The sequence below is a fragment of the Plecotus auritus genome (assembly GCF_963455305.1).
Source record: "Plecotus auritus genome assembly, chromosome: 8".
Taxonomy (NCBI): Eukaryota; Metazoa; Chordata; class Mammalia; order Chiroptera; family Vespertilionidae; genus Plecotus; species Plecotus auritus.
In genome coordinates this window covers 78,685,954-78,709,150 of record NC_137782.1, presented here as the reverse complement: position 1 = coordinate 78,709,150, position 23,197 = coordinate 78,685,954, and the positions used below count along the sequence as shown (strand labels likewise).

At 39.2% G+C, this 23,197-nt stretch overlaps 1 protein-coding gene across 4 annotated transcripts in view; it reads right to left on the bottom strand.

The window, feature by feature from the left end:
• MACROD2 (mono-ADP ribosylhydrolase 2) overlaps nt 1-23,197 on the bottom strand; it is a 1,970,509-nt gene that overhangs the window by 191,556 nt on the left and 1,755,756 nt on the right. For all 4 annotated transcript variants that reach the window (XM_080685397.1, XM_080685398.1, XM_080685399.1 and 1 more), the window contains exon 9: nt 21,708-21,789. In XM_080685397.1, the coding sequence (XP_080541523.1) occupies nt 21,708-21,789 (82 nt within the window). The remainder of the gene's footprint in view (nt 1-21,707; nt 21,790-23,197) is intronic.

The following is a 23,197-nucleotide window of genomic DNA, read 5'->3' as shown; positions in this document are numbered from 1 at the left end:
CTTTTTTTGTCTAATGAGAAAAGTTTAGGCTTTTTGGGGTAACACTCAAGGCCAAGATATCTGGTTCCAACCAGTTTTCTCAATTTCAACACGCCTGTTCCACTCATGCTGCCATCTACATACTTGACAACACCTGAATCTTCTCTATTTTCTCAGGGACTCCTTTAGCTTCCTTTACCTGCTTCAGTCTAGGAAGCAAGGGTCTACTCCATTTCTCCACTCTCACCCTTCAAGGTCAAGGCTGAGGTGTCATAACATTTGCTCAAACCAAGTTTGAATGAATAATATTGTCTTTGGCGTATCTTATTTTTATTGCTGTCAACATATGAATGTTAAGGACCTTTGGGTTTAGATCTGCATACAGGTTCCTCCACCCACCCATTCTCTAGGCATGCGATCTTGGAGAAGTTGCCAAACCTTCCTGAGCTTCAGGTTTATCAGCCAGAAAGTGGGAAATAATACTGCCTCCTTTATAGAGCTGTAAGAATTCAATGAGATAATGCCACATAAAGCATTAGGACTGCTACTGAAACATTATCAAGTGCCAAATATTAGCTATTATTACCATCAAATTCTACAGTTACTAGTTAATATATCTATTTTCCAAATGTTCATCTCTATATCATAAGTTCTGCAAAGGTAAAGACCATGTGTTATGTTCCTTTGTATTTTGTGGCACCTAATATAATTAATTTTATACACTAGAATCAATAAAGAAATTTTCACTGGATTAAATTTCTGTTATTTCCTATGTCGCTCCTATATACTAGGACAAGATGTATCTACTAGTATGTGATGGTCTGAAAACAATGAGGACTCTAAAGATTTTCAACTTCCTTCTGGCTGTGTTTTATAATATAGTAATTTTTAGCCAAATTTATTCAATATGGCACTCTTCTTAGTGTTAATTATAAATAAAGATTAGAGGTATATTAGTCAGTGGAAATGGAAAGTGTATTTAATTTGAGGTTTTAGAAAGGTAATTAATGATAACCATCATTAGCTTTTAAAAAAGTAAATCATTCAGCTGTTGGAAACATTAGTGATTTTCTATATAATTTCTTTCTTTAATTCTTTCTATGAATACAGTTTTGGGAGAAAGAATACCTATTTCTTAGAAATATAATTTTCTAACTAAATGATTATAAAAATGTTATAAAGAAAACTCTTCACAGATTCTTCCCTGAACTTAATATATTTACACAGAACTCTGTTTTCAGAACCATCTAAAATCTCTATGACAACAGACTCCCTGGAATCTCAGAGTTGGGTGAGAAAGAGTCTCTACAGTTTCTAGGAAAATATAATGGAAGAGTCCGATATTTGTTTGCTTGTCACCCATGTATCCTATAGTCTACCTGGAAAACACTCATTGGTGGTCTATTGTGTGCAAAGCTTTGTGCTTGTGGAAACAAAAACCAGCATGATGAATCAGACTCTTAAGCAGTTGTCTAGAAACTTATCATTAGTAAGGAAACTAGAATATGAAGATACATTTGAACATATGGTAGAGAGTTGTCAGTGCCATTACGAACGGTGTCAGAGAAGGGATAGATGCTTTAGTGGACTACTTGGAAGGATTCTTAGAAAACATGACATCAGAGCAAATATTTCAACTTTATAGACTGTACTAATAGCATCATCCCCAGAATTATCCCACTGTGTTGAAGGATCAGATTTGGTGTTTTCATTCATTCATTCCAGTCATTCACTAATTTATACATATAGTAGTTAAGTATATTAATATATCCAGGATCTGGACTCAGACTGTTTGGGCTTACTTCCAGGCCCAACTATAAGTAGCTGTATAATCTTGGGCAAATTCTGTAAACCTATATCCCTTAGCTCCCCATCTAGAAAATAAGGCATAATAAAGGTACTAATATTCTAGAGTTGTTAATACATGTGCAATGCTTACACAGAATGAGCATTCAATAAATACTGGCTTTCACTATCAGGATGTCATTATTATATTACTTTTACTACTTAAACAACCATTTATAGACCAATACCACATGCCAGAACCCTGCAAGGCCCTGGAGCAATGGGTTTACAATTCCTTCCTTCAAAGAGCTCCCAAAGAAATGGGTGATACAGACAATTAAAACAATAATCAGAAGATAAAGTAACAGTCTCTGGTACAGGTATGCAGAGGTTCTACTGAGAAACAGACATGTGGTCGCTAAGTCAGAGAGAAAGTCTGTGAAGGCTTTCCAGAAGAGGTGAGGCTTAAGCAGAATCCTAAAGGGTGAGAATTCACTAGGGGAAAAAAAGCTGCAGTAGATTCCCAGCAAATGTGGATGCTCTATCTACTCCTCCTTGTTCCTTGATGCTTCAGTGATTGCCAGTCTGACATCCAGCCACCAGCCCCTGGGTCTCTTTGCCTGAGGGTTTTCTCTGGTTTGCTTGAACCCACTCAAGTAATATAAGGGACTTTTCACACCCCAGAGGGCATCCTATATAATAAAAGCCTAATATTCAAATTGTCCCCTCAACTGGGAATTTGACTGGGAGTTCAACCATTTGCTATGATGTGCGCTGACCACCAGGGGGCAGCACGGACCATGGCGGGTGTCAGCGATAAAGTGCTGGTAGTGGGAGGCAGTGGAGGCACTGCTGGCCCTGATGGGCCCCGACGAGAGTGGGACCGCGGTGGGATGGTGGAACAAGTGAGTGGGTGATGCCAGGCTAAGATGGGTGTAAACAGGGCCCCGAACACCCTGCTGATCGCCCCACAGATGGCGACCAGAGGTGGTGGCAGGGGGCAGGACAGCCACCCGGCTCCCAGGCGCTGAGGGAGCCAGGTGGGGTCTGATTGCCCCGCCAATCACCCTGAAGACAACAACCAGAGGCAGCTCTGACACTTCCATTACAGAGAAAGGGCAAATAGCAATATTAAAATATTTTTTTCTAATTATTTTCCTTTCAATGTGCATGAATCCATGCAGTGGGCCACTAGCTCTTTTATAAATGACTGACAAGAGTTGCATATAAGTACTCCAGCTCCCTTGCTTCTTGGTGGGCTAATTTAGAAGCATGTTCTATACTGTGTCCCAAGTCTCCTCCTTCTGAGCCTTGGAAATGAACCCCAGTTGTCCAGTGGTAATATGCTTATAACTTAACATTCCTACCTTCCTTTGCTTTCCTGTCTCCCTTCCCCATTTCTCTGATGATATTTCCTGGGATCATGTCCCAAATAAATGACTCCCACTTGAATTATTATTTCAGATCTACTTCTGGGGGACCCAACCTAAGACAGGGTAATTGCACTCAAGCAGAGGGAAAAGCAGCTGTAAGAAAACATGAATATGAATAGTCAAGATGCTTTTAAGGAAATAAAACTAGTTCTGAATGACTGGAGAGAGGATTTATAGGAGAAACTAAGGATAAACTGTTCTGTTCTGACTAGATAATGAAGGATCTTGCATTCTGGGTATGATGGTTAATTTTATGTGTCAACATGACTAGGTAATGAGGTGCCCCATCATGGGGGGCCAAGACACTTGACAAACATTCTTCTGAGCATGTCTGTGAGGATGTTTCTGGTTGAATTTAACATTTAATCAGTAGACTGAGTAAACTTCTGCTAGAGTTCCTTTGCTGGGGCACCAGATTTTTCTTGCCTTTGACTCATATTGAAATATCTGGTTCTCCTGGGTCTCAAGCCTGCAGGCATTTGGATAGAAACTATATAATTCGATGTCCTGGTTCTTAGGTCTTTAGATGCCTACTAAAACTACATTCATCAAATCTCCTGGATCTCTAGATTGCCAACTGCAGATTTTGGGATTTATTAGCCTTCATAATTGTATAAGCAAATTCTTTACAATAAACTAGAGGCCTGATGCATGAAATTTGTGCATGGGAAGGGTCCCTAGACAAGGCCGGCAATCAGGGCTGATCTGTGAGGCGACCAGCGGGGTGATTGGGGGCCCTGCTGGCACCCACCTTGGCTGTCCTAGGGCTTGTAGTCTGGGGGCAGCTCCTGCATTGAGCGTCTGCTCGCTGGTGGTCAGTGTGCATCATAGCGACCGGTTGTTCTGCTGTTCAGTTGATTTGCATATTAGGCTTTTATTATATAGGATATCTTTCCATCTCTCTCTCTCTCTCTATCTATCTATCTATCTATCTATCTATCTATCTATCTATCTAATATAGCTATATATATACTAGAGGCCTGGTGCATGAAAATTTATGCACTGGAGGGGAGAGGGTCCCTCCACCCGGCCTGCCCCCTCTCACAGTCTGGGAGCCCTCAGGGACGGGAGGCAACCTGGCGATCAGGGGAAGGTGACGCCCCATCACACCTCTGCTGCTGCCACTGCCGGCAGCTCAAGCCTTGGCCGGCCCTTGTTACCTGATCCTCAGGTGGCCCTGGGTGGCTGGGCAGCCGCCATCTGAGGCTTGCCTGTGCCTTGGGCGGCCCTGGGTGGCTGGGGGGCTGAGGGGACTGGGGGACTCTGGAAGCAGGAGCACAGAGTGGCTGGGCCTGCCTGGGGGCGGTCCCAGCCTTACCATGCCTGCTGCCCCGACGGAGTTGAGGGGACTGGGTGCCGCCATCTTGTGGCTGTGGGAACCGCCATCTTTGAGGGTGTGACAGTCAATTAGCATATTCCCTCCTTATTGGCTATGGGTGCTGCCATCTTTGAGGGCAGGGCAGTCAATTAGCATATTCCCATTTTATTAGATAGGATGCTCTTGGTCCTATTTCTCTGTAGAATCCTGATTAATACCCCAGGTTGAAGTATTTAAACTTTATCTTGAAAATTAAACAACTTTGAACAGAAGAATGACATGCAAACTTTTGAGAGATAACATTTTTTTATGACACAAATTTACTAAAAATCTACAAAACATATGGTATTATTTGCATTAAAAATAAGCATAGAGTATTTTTGGTCTGCAAAACATCTAATGTGCTATTACTTATTAATGCAATCCACTTTAGTTCAACATTATTTTATATAATGTGTTTACTTAAGCCATATTTATGCAATACATTTCTAGCAAGAATTTTTTTTCTAACTAAACAAGGAACCAAAGAGAAAATATACAATAGAAGATGCTAGCCATTATATATAGGAAATCATGCCATTCAAAAATTGGAGCAGTTAGGAGACTGATGGAAGATGGGCACAGAGCCACTGCCCTTTTTAACAGTTCTTCAAGCATCATACTTATTTTTTAGAGCACAAAAATGAAACAAAAGGTTCTTAGCCAAAGTGATGTGGATATCATTTCAAAATACAGAGCAGTCCATCAGATGATATTGTTCTGTTTGTTCAGAAATCCAATTCCAGGAAATGCCTTCCCTTCCTAAGCAGAGACCACCCAAAAGCTAAAAGCTCTATTTCATTTTAACATCATTAACACCTCTTTGATGTTAATTTCATTAATAGAAGGTCTCTTTTATTCACAGCACCACTCTTTTATATTACACTCTTGAGTTCTGCACAAAATGTGCAAATATAAATGAAGTTCTTATTTTGATCAAAAATGTGTGAAAGAAGGTGAAGAGATTGGCCAAAGAACTATATGTATAGCCCACAGACAACAGTGTGTGGTGATGGCCAGAGGGAGGGGTGGCAGGGGCTGGGTAGAGGTGGTGGTGGGGAGATGAGGGGTGTCTGTAATAGACTCAACAATAAAAATAATATAAACATACAGTATCTGGTACATATTGTGATTTGTGTAGGTAATCATATTAGGTATTACTGAAATTGTTATAATTTTTATTTTAAAAATAAATGTGAAAACCGACTATTTCCTATGAATAACTATTTTTCAGTAAGAGCCAGCTTCATACACTTCAGAAACCCTTCATAAGGAAGTATCTATTGCGCTTTGAAGTATATAACAGCTACTTCACCTTCTTTTATGAAAGAGTTAATATGAAAGTTTGTTGTCTTAAAGATACCCATCTTTAGAGCAGTATCTCATTTCCCAATAAGAATTAGTCTTATACTTCTTTGTAAAACACCAAATACCATGGATTTTGCCATGACTTGGGTTTGCATTACTCCTTTACCTAGTGAAAGTTTGAGAATTGCTGGTCTAAAAACAGCTGTGTTGTATCACAATTATTGAACTATTTTGCACTGAATAAAGTTTCTTTCTTTACTGCACTCTGCCCCTCCACCCCAAAAAAATCTTTAAAAGGTCAGTATCAAATTTTCTAAAATAAATAAATAAATAAATAAATAAATAAATAAATAAATATGCTGATATTTGTGTGCCAGAGGAGAATCTTCTAGAAACAGTAGATGTCCCACTGTTTGATATCCAAGCTGACCTAACTTGTGATTTATAACCAACATTAATGCTGGTAAGGGTATGCCCACATCACACAATTCCTGGGATTGAAGAAGTTATTCTCTTCATAAGATAGTATATACATTCTTCTCTACTTGAAATCACCCAGCTACCATGCAGCTTGATGGTGCGGTTATCAGGGACCATGCCAAGGACCCTTAGATTGACTAAGGGACAGGTACATGGATAGAGAGTAGCTTCAAAGGGACCTGTAGGTTGCAGGGAAAAAGAGTGTGTTCTGAAGGAGAGAAAGTTACCCACATGGGCTATTAAGGCAGGCTATCCACTTCCAAGAAAATAACAGGACAGGCACTTGAAATAGATCATACAATTTCCTGTCAAAATTTCAGGGACAGCCACACATATGGGCAGGCCTGCCAAGAAAAGTAATTATAGTGATCTTGTGGCTTTTATTTCACGTGCTCCCAAATCCTTCTTTCTGGTAACGTTTAATTTAATACCACAGGCTTCTTCTGTAGTCCCTTTGTTTTTTGTTTAAATAATTCATTACCAAGGGTTTCTAGGAGCAATTTGCATTTGCAGAGAAAGGAAATATTCATAAAAATAAAGTGCTCCAAGCTTTTTAGGATTTCTCTGAAGTAAGGAAGTTGGTATTCTCATGGTTTCTTGTCAAACTTGACAAAGCAGAAATTCCAAGCAAAAAATGACTGATAAAGGGAAGTCCTCACAGAGCACAGATCCTGCCATTAGTTTGAAAACCTGGACTCACTAAATCTAACATTTGCTAAATTCACTTTATGCAAGGTAACTGACAGGGCTAGAGGAAATTTTTCAAGAATCCAAAGCCACGTATCAACCCCCCGCCCCCGCCTCAACTGGTCCTTGGCTGAGAAGAACACTCAAATCTCATGGATTTATAATTCAATCAACCAATAACAGGTACTGCTTAGAACACTACATGGTTCTGCCGCTTCTGGCTTAGCCAACTAGGCACATGATGATAGCAGTTATTGAGATATGGGATTCCGGAGGAGGAGGTTGGGGTGGGGGAGATATTGAATTTAGTTTCAGATGTGTTGAATTGGAGATGCCTGAGGGACTCCCAGCTGGAGATGACCTGTGTGCAGGTGAATATACCAGAGAGGAATTGCAGGAAGAGAAATGAAAGAGCATGGTCCACAGGATAAAGGCTGTCCATTTAGGTAAGTTAAAGGCTGCAAAGGGTCATATCAAGTCATGTGATCAAATATGCACTGGTTTCAATAACTCTGCTCCACCCATAAAAGAGGTTCTTATAACCTCAATGAGGACTGAGTGGTAGCAAGATGGCGATAATGACAGGATTGCTGTGGATTATGCAATGAATAGCAAGTAAAGGAGATAACTCTTCAAAGACACGTGGCTAAGAGTGGAAGTTAGGTCTACACATATCGTGCAATGTAAGTGGAAGGATTTTCATTTACTTTGTTATTTATTTTTATCTTAATTCTTACTTCTGTGTCTTATTAGGAATTATTTAATTCATATAGTATTCCTCAAAATTAATTCTTTCCCCCTGCATTTGCCTGAATGTTTTCAACTACAGAACTGAAACCATAATGTTTGAAGGGTCTTTTAGAAGGACCCAGCAGGGGTCTCTGTTTAGATTCTCAGGGCATTTTCCCTTCTCCAAGCAGCATTTTTTCTTGTCTTTATTTTTTTTCAGAATTTCCTAACTAGATCAAACTGCTTAGTCAATGAATGCTCCTGTCTCCAGGTCTTTATTTGTTCTGCTGTTTATCAGCATTTGCTACACACATTGCACATTTCACGATTTTGAAGGGACAGATTACTTTCTGTCTATACCTGCTGCTTATTTCTGTGTTCAGGTTGCTTGGATACAGCAACACTTCACCAGATTTTCATTGAAGACAAAATGTGTACTAGCTTTGAGGCCCATCATGTTGAAATGGTTCACACCCATTTCTTAAGAAGGCAATCAACTGATTCAAGTGACATTACAGAGAGCACATCTTATATAATTCTAAACATCAATGTAATCCACACATTAAAGTGTACAAATGTGCACAAATATATCAAATCCTTGTAAATATTCACAATTAAAGAAAACTCTGACTGCATTTTCTTTGTAGTTTTTTGTTTGTACAGTGAATGTGTCATTGGAAAACATATTTACAATTCAGACTGGGTAAGCAGTTTATCTTGCATTATACTTACTTCAGAACAATTTGTGTATTTGTTTATTGGTCCTGCTGTAACAAATTTCTACATACTAAGTAGCTTAAAACAACACACATTTTTATCTTATAGGTCAGATGTCCCACATGGGTCTAACGGGACTAAAATAAAGATGTCGGCAATGCTGCATACCTTTCTGGAGGATCTAGGAGAGAACCTGTTTTCTTGCCTTTCTAGCTAATAGACACCACCCACATTCATTAGCATGTGGCCCCCATTTTTCATCTTCAAAGCCAGCATTGTTGCATCTCTGAACATTCTTCCACAGTTATGTTTCCTCTGACCCTCTTCTGCCTCCCTCTTCCAGTTTTTAAAGACTTGTAATTACATTTTGCTCACTCAGATAATTCAGGATAACATTCCTATCTTAAAGTCAGCTAATCAGCAACTTAATTCCATCTGCAATCTTATTTTCCCTTTGCAATATAACTAACATATTCACAAACTAAGGCATCTTGGGGGGGGGGGGGTGGGGAGGAGGGGGGAGGCATTTTTCCTCTTAACCACACCTGGTAATCAGGAAACAGATTGCTTTGCATAAAAAGTATCTGAGTTGTAAAACACAGAACAATTCCATTTAGAAATAAAGTGATTTCCTATGGGATCAAGTACAGAGGATTCAAATCAAGATCTTTTCTGAGTTTTTAGTTTTCAACTTTATTCTCTTATAAAAAGGGTTTCTTATTTTTCTCTTTTTTAACCTTCCTTCCTTTTTTTTTCACATTTTCTTTTATCTATTTTTGTCTTTATGTCTACCTTTCCTCATTGTTTTGTTATAAAAGAATAATGTCAAAAAGACAAATGACAGATGAGGAATCTATTTGCAACATATATTTGAAAAAAATACTAATTTTATATACAAAGAGCTCTTACAATTTAATAAGAAAAAGATGAAGTAATAAAAAAATACGCAAAGGATATATTAGCAATTATACATGAGACATTTGGAGCTACAATAAATAAATAACTGAAAAAAGGATAATTCATACTATTAATAAAGTATAATTTGTTACTCATTAATTACCTTATTTCATGTATAAAAGTGATAACATGTAATATGCCCCATTATGAGAAGTGGGGAAAAGTAAACTCTCATATGCTGCTCATAGGACTGTAAATCCTTTGCAATGAACTGAATGTTTGTATCCCCCCAAATTTATATGTTGAAATCCTAATCCCTAATGTGTTGGTATTAGGAGGTGGAGCCTTTGGAAGGGGATTAGTTCATGAGGGTGAAACTTTCATGTACGAGATTAGTGCCTTTATAACAGGTACCAGAGAGGGCTCTCTCTTTCACCAGGTAAGAACACAAGGAGAATGAAAATGACTGTCTGAATTTGGAAGTGGATCCTTACCAGAACCCAATTATGCTGGCACCCTGATCTCACACTTCCAGCCTCCAGAACTGTGATAAATGCATTTCTGTTGTTTATAAGACACCAAGTCTATGCGATTCTGTCATAACAATCTGAAAGAACTACGATATTCAGGTCACTTAATACGGATGTTGGTGTTCACATTTTTGACTCTGTGAATGGTGGCCACTGATGTTATTCAGCACATGCCATTCACCCATGGTGCTGCAAACACAATAGCCAATTTTACAAGTGCTAAAACTGTTGGTTTTGTATGCATTTTAAAAAAGCAATTCCACTTTTAGAAGAGTATTCTAAAAAAATATGAATGTGTGCCAGTATTTACCTATTTATTTATCTATGTGTTATTTATAAACAAATAGAGAATAGTTTTCAATAATAATTCTACAATTCAACAGTATGGTTTTGGGTGAACATTAGGTCTGTTAAAATTATGTTTTGGAAGACTTTAAAATGATAGGAAATATGTTAAGAATTGGTGGTGATACAAGTTATATGATTGCATTTCTGGTTATTTGCATTTTCCATTTTAAAACACCTGAAGGATAAACAACAAAATCTAATTCATTTCTGGACCATAGGACAGGAATGGTTTGTATTTTCTTCTTTTTGATTATCTGGTGTTTTACTACAAATCTGTACTATATTGGTAATAAAAAATCATATATATTTTTAAAAGGATGGTCCCAAAGTTGAAATACCTTTGTTTAAAATTGTAATAAGAAATAAACATTTTAAAATTTATAATGTTTGGTTTATATACCTCTGTGAATTTTCATTTACATTGTTATTCATATTATTTGAAATTGGCCCATTCCTATGTTTGCACATGACAAAACTGAAGTACAGCAAAGTTAAGTAACATGCACAAAATCACACAGTTTTAAGGTGGTTGTAATGGAATATAAATTATTTATGATTATAAACCCAGTGGTTTCCCTCCACACATAGATGATTTTGACCATGTATTGAGTTCTTCACCTGTCATTTGTTACCTATTTCAGACCTTACCACCGTTTTCACCAATATTGCCTTCAAGCTTTGTGTTCTTATCATTATTGTTTTGGGAAAACTGATGTCCATGGAGCAGTTTAGAAGATGAAAAAAAAAAAAAATAGAACATGTGGATATGCCATATCACTATAGGCATACTGGCTTTAGAAAAGCTCTAGCACTATTACTGTAAATAGATTATATATATCCTATATAATAAAGAGGTAATATGCAAATTGACCCTCATGCCCTCACACAAGATGGCCGCCCCCATGTGGTCAAAGATGGACACCACAAGATGGCCAGCAGTGGAAGGCAGTTGGGGGGGACCAGGCCTGCAGGTGTGGGCAGTTGAGGGGAACCAGGCCTGCAGGGGAGGGCAGTTGAGGGGGACCAGGCCTGCAGGGGAGGGCAGTTGGGAGGGATCAGGCCTGCACGGGAGAGCAGTTAGGTGTGACCAGGCTGGCAGGGGAGGGCAGTTGGGAGTGACCAGGCCTGCAGGGGAGAGCAGTTGGGGGTGACCAGGCTGGCAAGGGAGGGAAGTTAGGGGTAACTGGACCAGCAGGGGAGGGCAGTTGGGGGAAATCGGGCCAGCAGGGGAGCAGTTAGGCATTGATTAGGCTAGCAGGGGAGTGGTTAGGGGGTGATCAGGCTGGCAGGCAGGCGAGCGGTTTGGAGCCAGCAGTCCTGGACTGTGAGAGGGATGTCTGACTGCCCAGTGGGATTGGGCCTAAACTGGCAGTCAGACATCCCCCAAGGGGTCCCAGATTGGAGAGGGTGCAGGCTGGGCTGAGGGACAAACCTGCCCAGTGCACATATTTTGTGCACCGGGCCGCTAGTAGAGGCCTGGTGCATGAAATTTGTGCAAGAGTAGGCCTTCCTTCCCCCAGCTGCCAGCACTGGCTTCCCTCCAGCACCCAGGACTCATGCTTCTCTTGCAAAGGGAGGCCCCGCCCACCCGCTGCAGCCCACTGCTGGGTGGCCTGGGCCTCCCTCTGTGGGCGATCATGGGGTGATGGCTGGGCCCCTTGACAAATTGCATCACACCCACTTGGCACCAGTGGGTATCATAGCGTGGTCCTGGATGATCATTCGGATAGTCGTCCAGATGGTCGTCCACTGTTTGGCCATTGGGTCGATTTGCATATTATGCTTTTATTATATAGGACTAGAGGACTGGTGCACAAATTCACGCACATTGAAAGGAAATTAATGAGAAGGTAGCTGGCGGGGCCAGAACTGGGTGAGACAGGCTGGACACACCCTGGAGCCAAGTTCCCTCCCTGGCTGGCCGCACCTGGGGTGGCGCCTTGGCTCGAAAGGTGTCTGCAGAGTGAGTGGGGTCCCTCCAGCAGGTGGGGTTCCTTGGTCTGGCCTGTGGGGATCAGCCCAAAACCGGCTGTCTGACATCTCCTGAGGGGTCCCAGAGTATGAGAGGGCACTCTGCAAAGTTGCTGTCACTCAGCAGCTTTTGCATTGAGCATCTGGCCCCTGGTGGTCAGTGCGTATCATAGCTACTGTCCAGTCGGCCAGTCAGCTGGTCACTTAGCCTTTTGTGTATATATATATATATATATATATAATGCAGAAAGTGTAGCTTTAAACAATTGTCCATGTTTTCAGGATTGCTATGAGAAGAAGCATTATATAGTGGAAAGGCTTTGAGGTTAGAAATACTCAAGTGTGTGACTTTGGGTAATTTACTGAACTTTCTTCAGTCTCTGTTCACATTTATGTCAATAAAAGTGGATGATGAACCTGTGCCATAGGCTTATTGTTGGAAGGGTGGACTCTAAGTCAGTACTCAATTAATTATTTTAAATAGAAGAATTAATTCTTAATTCTTCTTAAATATAGGATCTATCACATTACCATTCGGCTTAAGGACTTCCTCTTAGCACTAACATTTCTTAGGGATTTACAAACTAGATATAAGTATCCTGCTTACTTTTAAAATTCTCCTATCTGAACTGCCCTTCTTTGCTATGTCACTTACACAACACTTGGAATCATTTCTCTGTACCTGCTGATCCTTTAAAGATTACTGAATGTGCCACATTATTAATGAAACATACCCCAACCACCCTGGTCCTCATAAGTATTTGCCTCTGAATTCCTGGGTGCTATGACCATACCAATGCTATACATGGTTATTTGCTAATATTGTCTTCCAACTGTTCTGCATAATACTTGCCTCTCAGGCATATTATAACAACTCTATCTTAAATGCAGCAGTGATTAAAGCCTTGGCCACACAGTAGGCTAGACATATAATAAATTATTTGTTTACTGATGGGCAGAAAGATAATGAGTGATATGGATTAGAAAAAGGCGGGGGGGGAGATTGAAGAAGATATAATGTGAATATTTTCTCTTGTTAACTTTTAAAAAGTAAATCCAGGTAAATATTTTTAAAATATGTTCTTTTGTAAGATTACATAATTATTAGAAATTTTGGATAAATATTTTTCCTTGTGGAAAGTGAAAAATATAGGAAAAGAAGTGTAATACCCTAATCTAGCTATAATAACAATACTTACAGTTTCTGGGGAAAAATAACTTTTTACAGGAGACTGGTTAAATAAAGTTTCAGCTTAACCTCATGGTAGTTTGGTATCCTATCTAATAAAAGAGTAGTATGCAAATCAACCATACCTCCGCTACACCCACAAGCCATGCCCACCAGCCAATCAGGAGCGAGTATGCAAATTAACCCAACCAAGATGGCTGTGGCCACGGAGTGAACAGGCTTGGGTTTCTCCGGCAATGGAGGAAGCCAAGCTTTCCACACACCCTGGCCTGTTTAGGCCTCCGCTTAAGGCTACAAAGTTTCAATTATAGAAGATAAATAAATTCCAGATACCAGGGCCTCCGTTTGGGTCGCCGGGGGGCGTGGCCAGCCTGCAAACCACCACAGGCCCCTTGCCCAGGCCACCCCATGCCCCAAGGGAACCCCCACCCTGATCCAGGACACCCTTCAGGGCAAACCAGTTGGCCCCCACCTGAGCACCAGGCCTTTATCCTATCTAATAAAAGAATAATATGCAAATCGACCATCACTCCAACACACAAGATGGCTGCCGCCATGTGGTCAAAGATGATTGCCCCCATGTGGACACAAGATGGCCGCCACAAGATGGCCAACAGGGGAGGGCAGTTGGGAGGGACCAGGTCTGCAAGGGAGGGCAGTTGTGGGCGATCATGTCGGCAGGGGAGGAGAGTTAGGGGTGACCAGGCCGGCAGAGGAGGGAAGTTGGGGGCGATCAGGCCTGCAGGGGAGAGCAGTTGGGGGGACCCAGGCCTGCAGGGGAGAGCAGTTGGGGGGAACCAGGCCTGCAGGGGAGGGCAGTTAGGGGTGACCAGGCCTACAGGGGAGGGCAGTTAGGGGTGACCAGGCCTGCAGGGGAGGGTAGTTAGGGGCAAACAGGCTGGCAGAGGAGCAGTTAGGCATCAATCAGGCTGGCAGGGTAGTGGTTAGGGGGTGATCAGGCTGGCAGGCAGAAGTGATTAGGGGCAATCAGGCAGAGGCAGGTGAGCAGTTGGGAGCCAGCAGTCCTGGATTGTGAGAGGGATGTCTGACTGTCAGGATTGGGCCTAAATGTGCCATCAGACATCCCTCGAGGGTTCCCAGATTGGAGAAGGTGCAGGCTGGGCTGAGGGACACACACCCCCTGCACAAATTTCATGCACCAGGTCTCAAGTTTACTACAATAAACACCTTACTATATATTTACAAATCTTCCAGTTAATGGAAATGCAATGGAATATTAGAAGTGGTCTTTTTTCTCCACCAACTTACTTTTTCATTGGTGAGACAAGACAAAGAGATCAAAAAAGAAATCCTATCTAATAAAAGGGTAATATGCAAATTAACCATCACTCCATCACAAAGATGATGGTGCCCAGTCCTCTCAGCCCCACTGGAGTCCCCTAGTCCTGTGGGGTGGGGGGGTGGCCGCCACTGAGAGCAGGCAGTGTGAGCGGCCTGGCAGAACGCTTGCTTCGTTGTTAAGGTGACGAGGTAAGTGTTCCGCGCCCAGCCGCAGATGGGCCTCTGGGCCGCGGAGAGCCTCTGGGCAGCAGGCGTGGAGTGGCTAGGCCCCACAGAGAGCTACTGGTGCACGGATTCATGTGCAGGGCTACTAATCATAATATAAAAATCCATCTGGAGCTGCCTTGCAAGAATGTGTATAATTTAGAAAGACAGAAATAAATGACACAAATGCATGCTCAGAAAAATAAATAAACAACTGATTCATTTCAATAATATTTACTACATGTTTGGAATAATATAAGCAGGTCAAATAGCTGGAACCTTTGAGATGATTTTGAATTTTTTGTTTAGAAGATAATAGGCATGTTAAGAGATGTGACAAGCCAAATCAAAATAAAAATTAAGAATTTTCTTAATGATAATTTGTGTCTAAAAAGTAAAAAAGCATAAACCTAAGTATGTCTACATTTCAAATAAAATAAGTTAATAACATGTCTATCAGTATTTGAATCAAATATATGCAATTTTACAAGCCATTGGGATATGTTTAAATATTTAACAGATGTCAATGTATAATTCTCAAACTTGACTTAAGCTTTGACTTTTCATCCAAATGTTTTTATGTTGGTATTAAATAAATAAATAAATAAATATGTATTTAAGGCCAAAAAAATCTCCAGTAAAGTTATAATTCATTTATAAACTTATTTATAATTCCTATACATAAATAATTTCATTTCATCTACTACTATTTAATAACTGTTATACATACATTTTTATATGATGTGTACCATTTCCACAGCTCATTTTTAAGGCATTGAATGTTCTTGCACCTTTATCATTTTACATTGTACTTGAGAAATACCCCCAAATTTTAGTGGGTTAAGCGACTCATTATTTTGCTATGTCTATCAAGAACACAACCTCTTTCAATTATTTTCAATGAGTTTTTTGAGTTATACTCATAAACATGAATGGATTTTTCTGTCTAAGACAAATCTTCCTCTTAGAGACAAGTGGCAAGTTTGGGATGAGCATATAGGCATGCTAGAATCATTTTCCTAACTTATTAGTTTTCTCAGCTATTTATTAGTGTATATATATGTATATATATATACACACACACAATATTTGACTATTAATAAATTGATACAAATATTTTATCTAAACCAAATAAATTTATTAGCTGGATAACATATTTACAAATTTTGTTGCTTTCTGGGTTAAAAATAAAGAGAATATAGATGTATTTTAAAATTTTTAATTGATTTCTGAGAGGAATGGAGAGAGGGAGAGAGATAGAAACATCAATGATGAGAGAGAATCATTGATTGGCTGCCTCTTGCATGCCCCCCACTGGGGACCGAGCCCAAAACCCTGGCATGTTTGACCGGAATCAAACCTGGGACCTTTCAGTCTGTAGGCCAACACTCCATCCACTGAGCCAAACCAACTAGGGCTGGATGTATTTTTAGTCATAGGTTTTCACTGTGAATGAATCAGTTGAGATTAGAAGTTGGTGGGGGCTGAAGATTTCTAAAATGGAAACATATTTGTGAGTTTACAAGGGTTTTTATCAACCGATGGTCATTAAGCCAATGATTATTGATAAAAGTAAACACTTTTAGCCAATGAAGCAAAAAGCTTTGCTTGAGATATGTAGAGAAAATAATTGGTGAATTTGTTTTTCCTTGTTCTGTGTATTAGCCTTTACCTCCACACTTATTCAGCAGGTGTATAAAACATACACAGCACTGAATCATGTTTTCTGAGAATAATACACCAGAGTCATGGGCAGCAATAGATGAATGATACAAAGAGTGGACTAGGGCTGGGAAAATCAGTCAGCTGAGTAGGAAAACCAGGCAGCTGGGAGACAGGTAACATTGTTAACAGATGTCAACACTTAGAAATCTGTGGGTTGAGAGGAAGTGAAGAGAGGGCAAGTCCAGAAGTCTGGACGAGGAGGGGTCATGAATCTGGGAAGCCAGGGGTTGGGCTAAGGGCATAGTCTCCAAATCCAGCTAGACAAGTTTGGGTAAGACATCAGCCTATAAAAATAAACCCAATCTAAAGTCAAAGTTGCTTTAATGGTCTGAACTGTAAGAAAGAGATGGTTCTAGTAAACCAGAGCTTCTTAACCTCTGCACCGTGGATTTCTGTAGTTGGATAGTTCTTTGTTGTGGAAGGCTGTCATGTGCCTTTTGGGATGTTTAGCAGCTTACGTGGCCTCCACTGGCAAGATGCCACTAGCCCTTCCCTTTTCCCCACCATGGAAACAAAAAATGCCCCAAATGTCCCCTGAAGGGCAAAACCAGCCCTACTTGGAACCACTGCAGTAAACAAAGTAGGTTTTCCCTAAAGTGAGGGAGGGAGGGAGGAAATTTGACCATATCTCTCCAATTTCCAACATCAGAATTCTTTGATATAGTTCCAAACTGTAAAATTGACATGGTTATTGGGAGGAAAGTTAATATACCCAAATTCTCTATTAGGATTTAGATTCCAATTTTTTAAAAATTATCTTCCATATTCCAAATCAATAAAAACTACACATAATGAAAAATATAAACCTTTTATGTTGAGCACAAAGAGATTTCTGAGTTGAATCATACAAACATTACTTGCCGTAAGCCATGAAATGGTGCACTGCAACTATAAATTATTTGCAACCAAAGTCTATGATAATTCTACCAAGTTGCCACACTAGACTTCCAAACAACACATCTGGAAGGACATGTCAAATGTGCTTCACCAACAGCAAGATAGAAAACTGATGGAAAAAAATGTTACTGGTTTCTTTCATTTGAAGTTCCTACTACATTTCCACGATTGGCTTTGTTAGGGGCTGAATTGTACCCCTTTACCCCCAAATATATATGTCAACATCCTAACATCCATTATATCATAATGTGGCTGTATTTAGAGATAAGGTCTTTGAATAAATAATTAAGTCAAAATGAGGTTGTTAGGTGGGCCCTAATTGAATATGATTGGTTTCCTTATAAGAAGAGGTTATTAGGACACAGACACACACAGAAGGAAGACCTCACGAAGATACAGAGGACATGGCCATCTGCAAGGCAAGGAGAGATGTCAGAAGACACCAAACTGGCTGATGCCAAGATCCTGAAATTATGGCCTCCAGAATTTAAGAAAGTACATTTCAGTTGTTTGAGCCACCCGATCTGTGGTCCTTTGTCACAGCAGCCCTAGCAAACTAATACAGGCTCGTTTCCATCTTCCCTTGTGGCTATGCTATAGGTCTTTTGACTTCCTGGCGACTACTGTCCTGCTCACTTACTTTCCTGCACCACACTGACTGGATAATTTGGATGGGATTTAATTTTGAGATCACCAATTTGACTCATATTAGGAAAGATTTTATGAGGACACTTGTAGGTATTAGAAGAAAGAGAAGCCTGGCAGTTTTGAAAAATGATGGGCACTAGATGAAATTAGAAGTAACACTTTCTCAATGTTCCAAATGCAACTGCAAAGTTGCATCCATTCTTCTCTGAAGATGTTCTGAGGAAATTAACCTATTATCACTTGTGCAGTGACAGATGTCATTGTCAATTTTAAAATATAACTCCGTTGCTCCTAGCTGTATACCTCATTATTCTAAAGTATTCATAATTTTCTATATCTAAAAGGTAGGTTTAATATAGTGCCTGCTGTCTTAGAATTATCATGAAGCTAAACTGACTTGGCCCATGTATCTGGCTGATAGAAAGTAATTATAAATGTTATCTGTTATTCCTATCACTAATATTAGGTAGTACTTATGCATGTGTTGTATGTTTAATATGACCTTTTCTAGCCTAACTTGCATTGTTTTTTCATACATTTTTTTCGAATAACTAATTGTGAAATTTAAAGACATATGATTACCCCCAAACATAGAAATTTGGTTGATATAAAAAAAGACCTTTACCCCTTAAACTATTATCATTATTGCTTTGGAAAGGGTTAAGAAGACTAATTAGAGATACTCTGAATAAGTCAGACTAGGAAGCTTATATGGCAAATCAGAAAAATTATATTCTAATCAAATATAGTATGGTTATAAATTAACCATAAATTAAAATTTTGGACAGATAATATACTGTATATCATCTATGTTAGCAGTCATATATTCTATTATATCTTACCCTTATTTTATGTTGAATAATTAGAATTTACAAATGGCTGTTGACTAAGCATTGCAGAAATATTTAACAATTTTGAGGGATTTTGACATTTAATTTTAAAATGCACTTGCTATTATAAATATGCACTGAAAATAATTTCATGAACATGCCATGATTTAAAGCATTGATGTGAAATTGAAGATGATTTTATTATTATTTCAGTGGCTCAAGTATTAAAACGCATTTTGGATTTATTTAGAATAGCAATTTTTCAACAACCATTTATTTGCATAGTTATTAATACATTCTAAACCACTAAAACTGTCTCATTTTAAAAATTTTTGTATGATTTTTGGCTCTGCATCATTGGAAATACCTTCTAATGGAGAGATTTTTTTCAATATAATGGATTATACTTACGCAATTTTTTAATCTTATGTTAGAGTGAAATTACATTTTCATCTTAGAAGACATAAAAATGAAAATTATATCATCATTTATAAACATCTCAAGGAGAAAAAAATTATAAAATCTTATAGAATATGGTGTGTATTGACAAGATATGAAAATATTTACACCACACACCATGACACATTGCATTGTTTACATAAACAAACTTTTTACAGACTACTTAAAATGCAGAAGTGCAGGTATAAACATCTCGCTGTAGTTACACAGGAAATAAAGAGAAAAGATAAAACAAGAAGAATAAAGCAGAAAAAATAAGCCATTAGGCTACAGGGAGAAATATTTATTAAATCCAACTCATATCAATAGCTACCTATTAAATAGTTATTAAGTGTGTTACTGTCTGCAAAACAGCTAGTTGCTAAAAAAATAAAGGTGAAAAAAAAAACAAAACAAAAAGAGGAGGAGGTAAGAAGAAAAAGGAAAGGAAGAGGAGAAGGAAAAAAGACAGCAACCATAATCCTCTTCTTCATCACATGGGAGTCTTTCCAAATTTATGGAAAACAGTATGGAGTTTCCTCAAAAATTAAATATGGAAATGCCATTTGACCCAGTGATCCCACTTCAGGAGTATATCCTAAGAAATACTCCTAGAATTAGGAAGAATGTATGCACCCTTATGTTCATAGCAACACAATTTATAATAGTAAAATCTGGAAACAGCTCAAGTTCCCATCAGTATGTGACTGGCTAAAAAAGCTGTGGTACATTTACACCATGGAATACTATGCATCAATACAAAAGAAGGATCTCTTACCCTTTGAGATAGCATAGAGAGACCTGGAGAGTATTATGCTAAGTGAAATAAGCCAGTCAGAGAAAGACAAATATCACATGACTTTACTCATATGTGAAATTTAATGAACAAAATAAACTGTTGAACAGAATAGATCCAGAGACATAGAAGCATAGAATGGACTGTGGAATCTCAGAGGGAAGGCGGGGGAGAGTAGGTTGGTGGGAAGAAATCAACAAAAGAACTTGTATGCATATATGCATAATCCATTGACACAGACAATAGGGTGGTAAAGGCTTGGGGTGGGGATTGTGGGTGGGCTAGAAGAGGTCAATGGGGAGAAAAGGGGATATATGTAATACTTTCAACAATAAAGATTGATTAAAAATGTGTATTACTTTCTAGATAGGGAAATAATGTAGTTAATATCCCAACTTAAATACATTTGGCAAATTTACCTGTCAATTAGAGAGGACTTCAAATTACTCAGAAGGACTCAGTTCACTTTGAAATTAGCACAGAGTTGGACATCTCCAGCAGTTGCCTGCAGCTGCTCAGATCTGCTCTTAGGGTGTCCTCTTCATTGTGTAGCTCTGATAGCCTGCTTAAGAGGGTGAATGTGTACCAGCACCCTCCATTCACCCCTTCCTATTGCCATTCACTGGTTACATGAAAAGCCACTGCAAATGGCTATAAAAACCTTAAAGGAAAGCCTTCTGAAAGGCTCACTGTAGCTTGAAATTTCTTGTGGCTGAGGAAAGCGTTTTGGTCACTGTGACTTTAAGGCAACATGTAAATAACAAGGTATTAAACAAATATCAGCTTTCATGAGCTGGAAGAAGAAAGTGGGGGAAATAATTCAACTTAACCAGGTCCAACTAATGGCACATTCAATCAATGTATAGCCATTACTCAAGGTTCTGTAATAATAACCCTGAGGTTTCACCTACATTCTCAAAAACAAGTGTGAAATAAAATGAAGACTACCTTCTTCGAATTTCCCTAGAAAGTGCTGCTATCCTCATTGTAATTTGGGCCCAGAAAATTGGGAGGAGGGATGTAATGCAGGAACACTTCATATTCTGGCCACAGACATAAATGAGCTCCTCAGACATTCCATCAAAGGTGTTAACATGGTGGATGTGGGCACTGGCCTGGACAATTTATAAGTGTGGAGAAGAAACCACAGATCATGCCATTGTGGGCCAGAGGAAGAGCCTTTAGAAGTTATTTGGTCAAATCTGTCTTTTTTGTTGTGAGAAACCGAGACTCAAGAGACACATTGACACAATGACCTCATGTGATAGAGATCTCGGGCCTAGATTTTCTATCATCACCCCAAATTCTTAAAAACTATGATACAAGTTCCCTTGGGTGACCTGTGCACAGAGACCACATTTGTTACCATCTTTAAGATGCAAAATGAAATATAAATAGAAATGATGCCTCCATTTCTTCAATCCTCAATTCCAAAGGAAACAAATTGCTTTACTTACCTACAGAGAAAACGTCGCTCATTTTCTTTTTGTAGATTTTGAAGTCGACTTCTAAGAAGACACAGAAGATGATTCGATCCACCTAAAGGCAAACGATAAACACTCAAAGTGAAAGGAAATATGGCAACTGCCTTCCCAGAACATGGTCTTAGAGCAAAAATCAAATGGGAAGTCCTCCTATAGATTTTTGGTGCTGTGCTGCTAGCTACATGATAGCACTGAGTGAAGTTCAAGTGTGTGAGTGTGTATGTGAATGTGTGTATGTGTATGTGTGTTAGTATACGTGTGAGTATATGTGTGTGTGCATGTGTGTGTGAGTATATGTGTGTATGTGTGTGAGTATATATGTGTGTGAGTATATGTTAGTATGTGTATGTTTGTGTGTGTGTATGTGTGTACTTTTTTTTTTTTTTAAATATGGAACGCTTCACGAATTTGTGTGTCATCCTTGCGCAGGGGCCATGCTAATCTTCTCTGTATCGTTCCAATTTTAGTATATGTGCTGCCGAAGCGAGCACTGTATGTGTGTACTTTTTATGTAAATAAGCCCATGGGCTTTTTCTTGGAAAGATATTATATAAATCAAATAAGAAATAATAAATGACATTAAGCCACTTTACCGTGAGCTATAAATAAGATCTAAGATTCTGATAGGATACCTAGACTTTATGTCTTATAAAACAGCCACATAAGAGGTGTACAGCAGAGTGACAATAAAGTATGTCAGTAAACAAAGCTCTTTGCCCTACCCTTGTTAAATAAATATACTTATCAATCCTGATAGTATTGGAGTATAACTAAAAAGCTTCTTCCAGTTTAATTTGCATGAAGTCACTTGCTCTTAGCTTAACATATTCAAAAATGCAACAGAAATAAAATATAATTAATTAACAGTTATACGAGGCCAATATAACTTTAATCTAGTAAGTATTATGGGATAAATAAATGCCACTTCAAAAGTAAACTGTGCGTGCAGTCCTCCTTTCTGCTTTGAGAGAGTTTCTGCATGTCAGGAGTTTCTTTGAGCATTCAGAAAGTACGGTAAGCAGAGGAGAGAAATGGAGTATGGGTAATAGTTCACATATATCTGATATTGAATCAGTGACTCAATTTTGTGCCTTGAAATAAATACCCCTTTAGGTCCTTTATTGTAACAATCTACCACAAGTTAAAAATTACTTAATCTATCAAACTACAACTGGTAATTGAAAAGAACATCAAGGGAGGCATTTTTCAGGACAGTAAGGAATGGAAGTGGGATGTGCTCATGGCAGGACATGATAGAACACAAATGGACATCCTCCTCTTTGCCCCTCTGCTCTCCAGCCTGTGGGGTTCAGATCTACGCTAGACAAGTTCAATGTTCCCAGCAGGAGAGATCTACAGGGGTGGGAGGAGGAGAGGGAGGGCTAGGACACAAGGAATCACCAGGATTCCCTGATGGAAGCTCAGAGTTGTGGCTCCCTGATCCCTACAGAAGTCTAGACCCA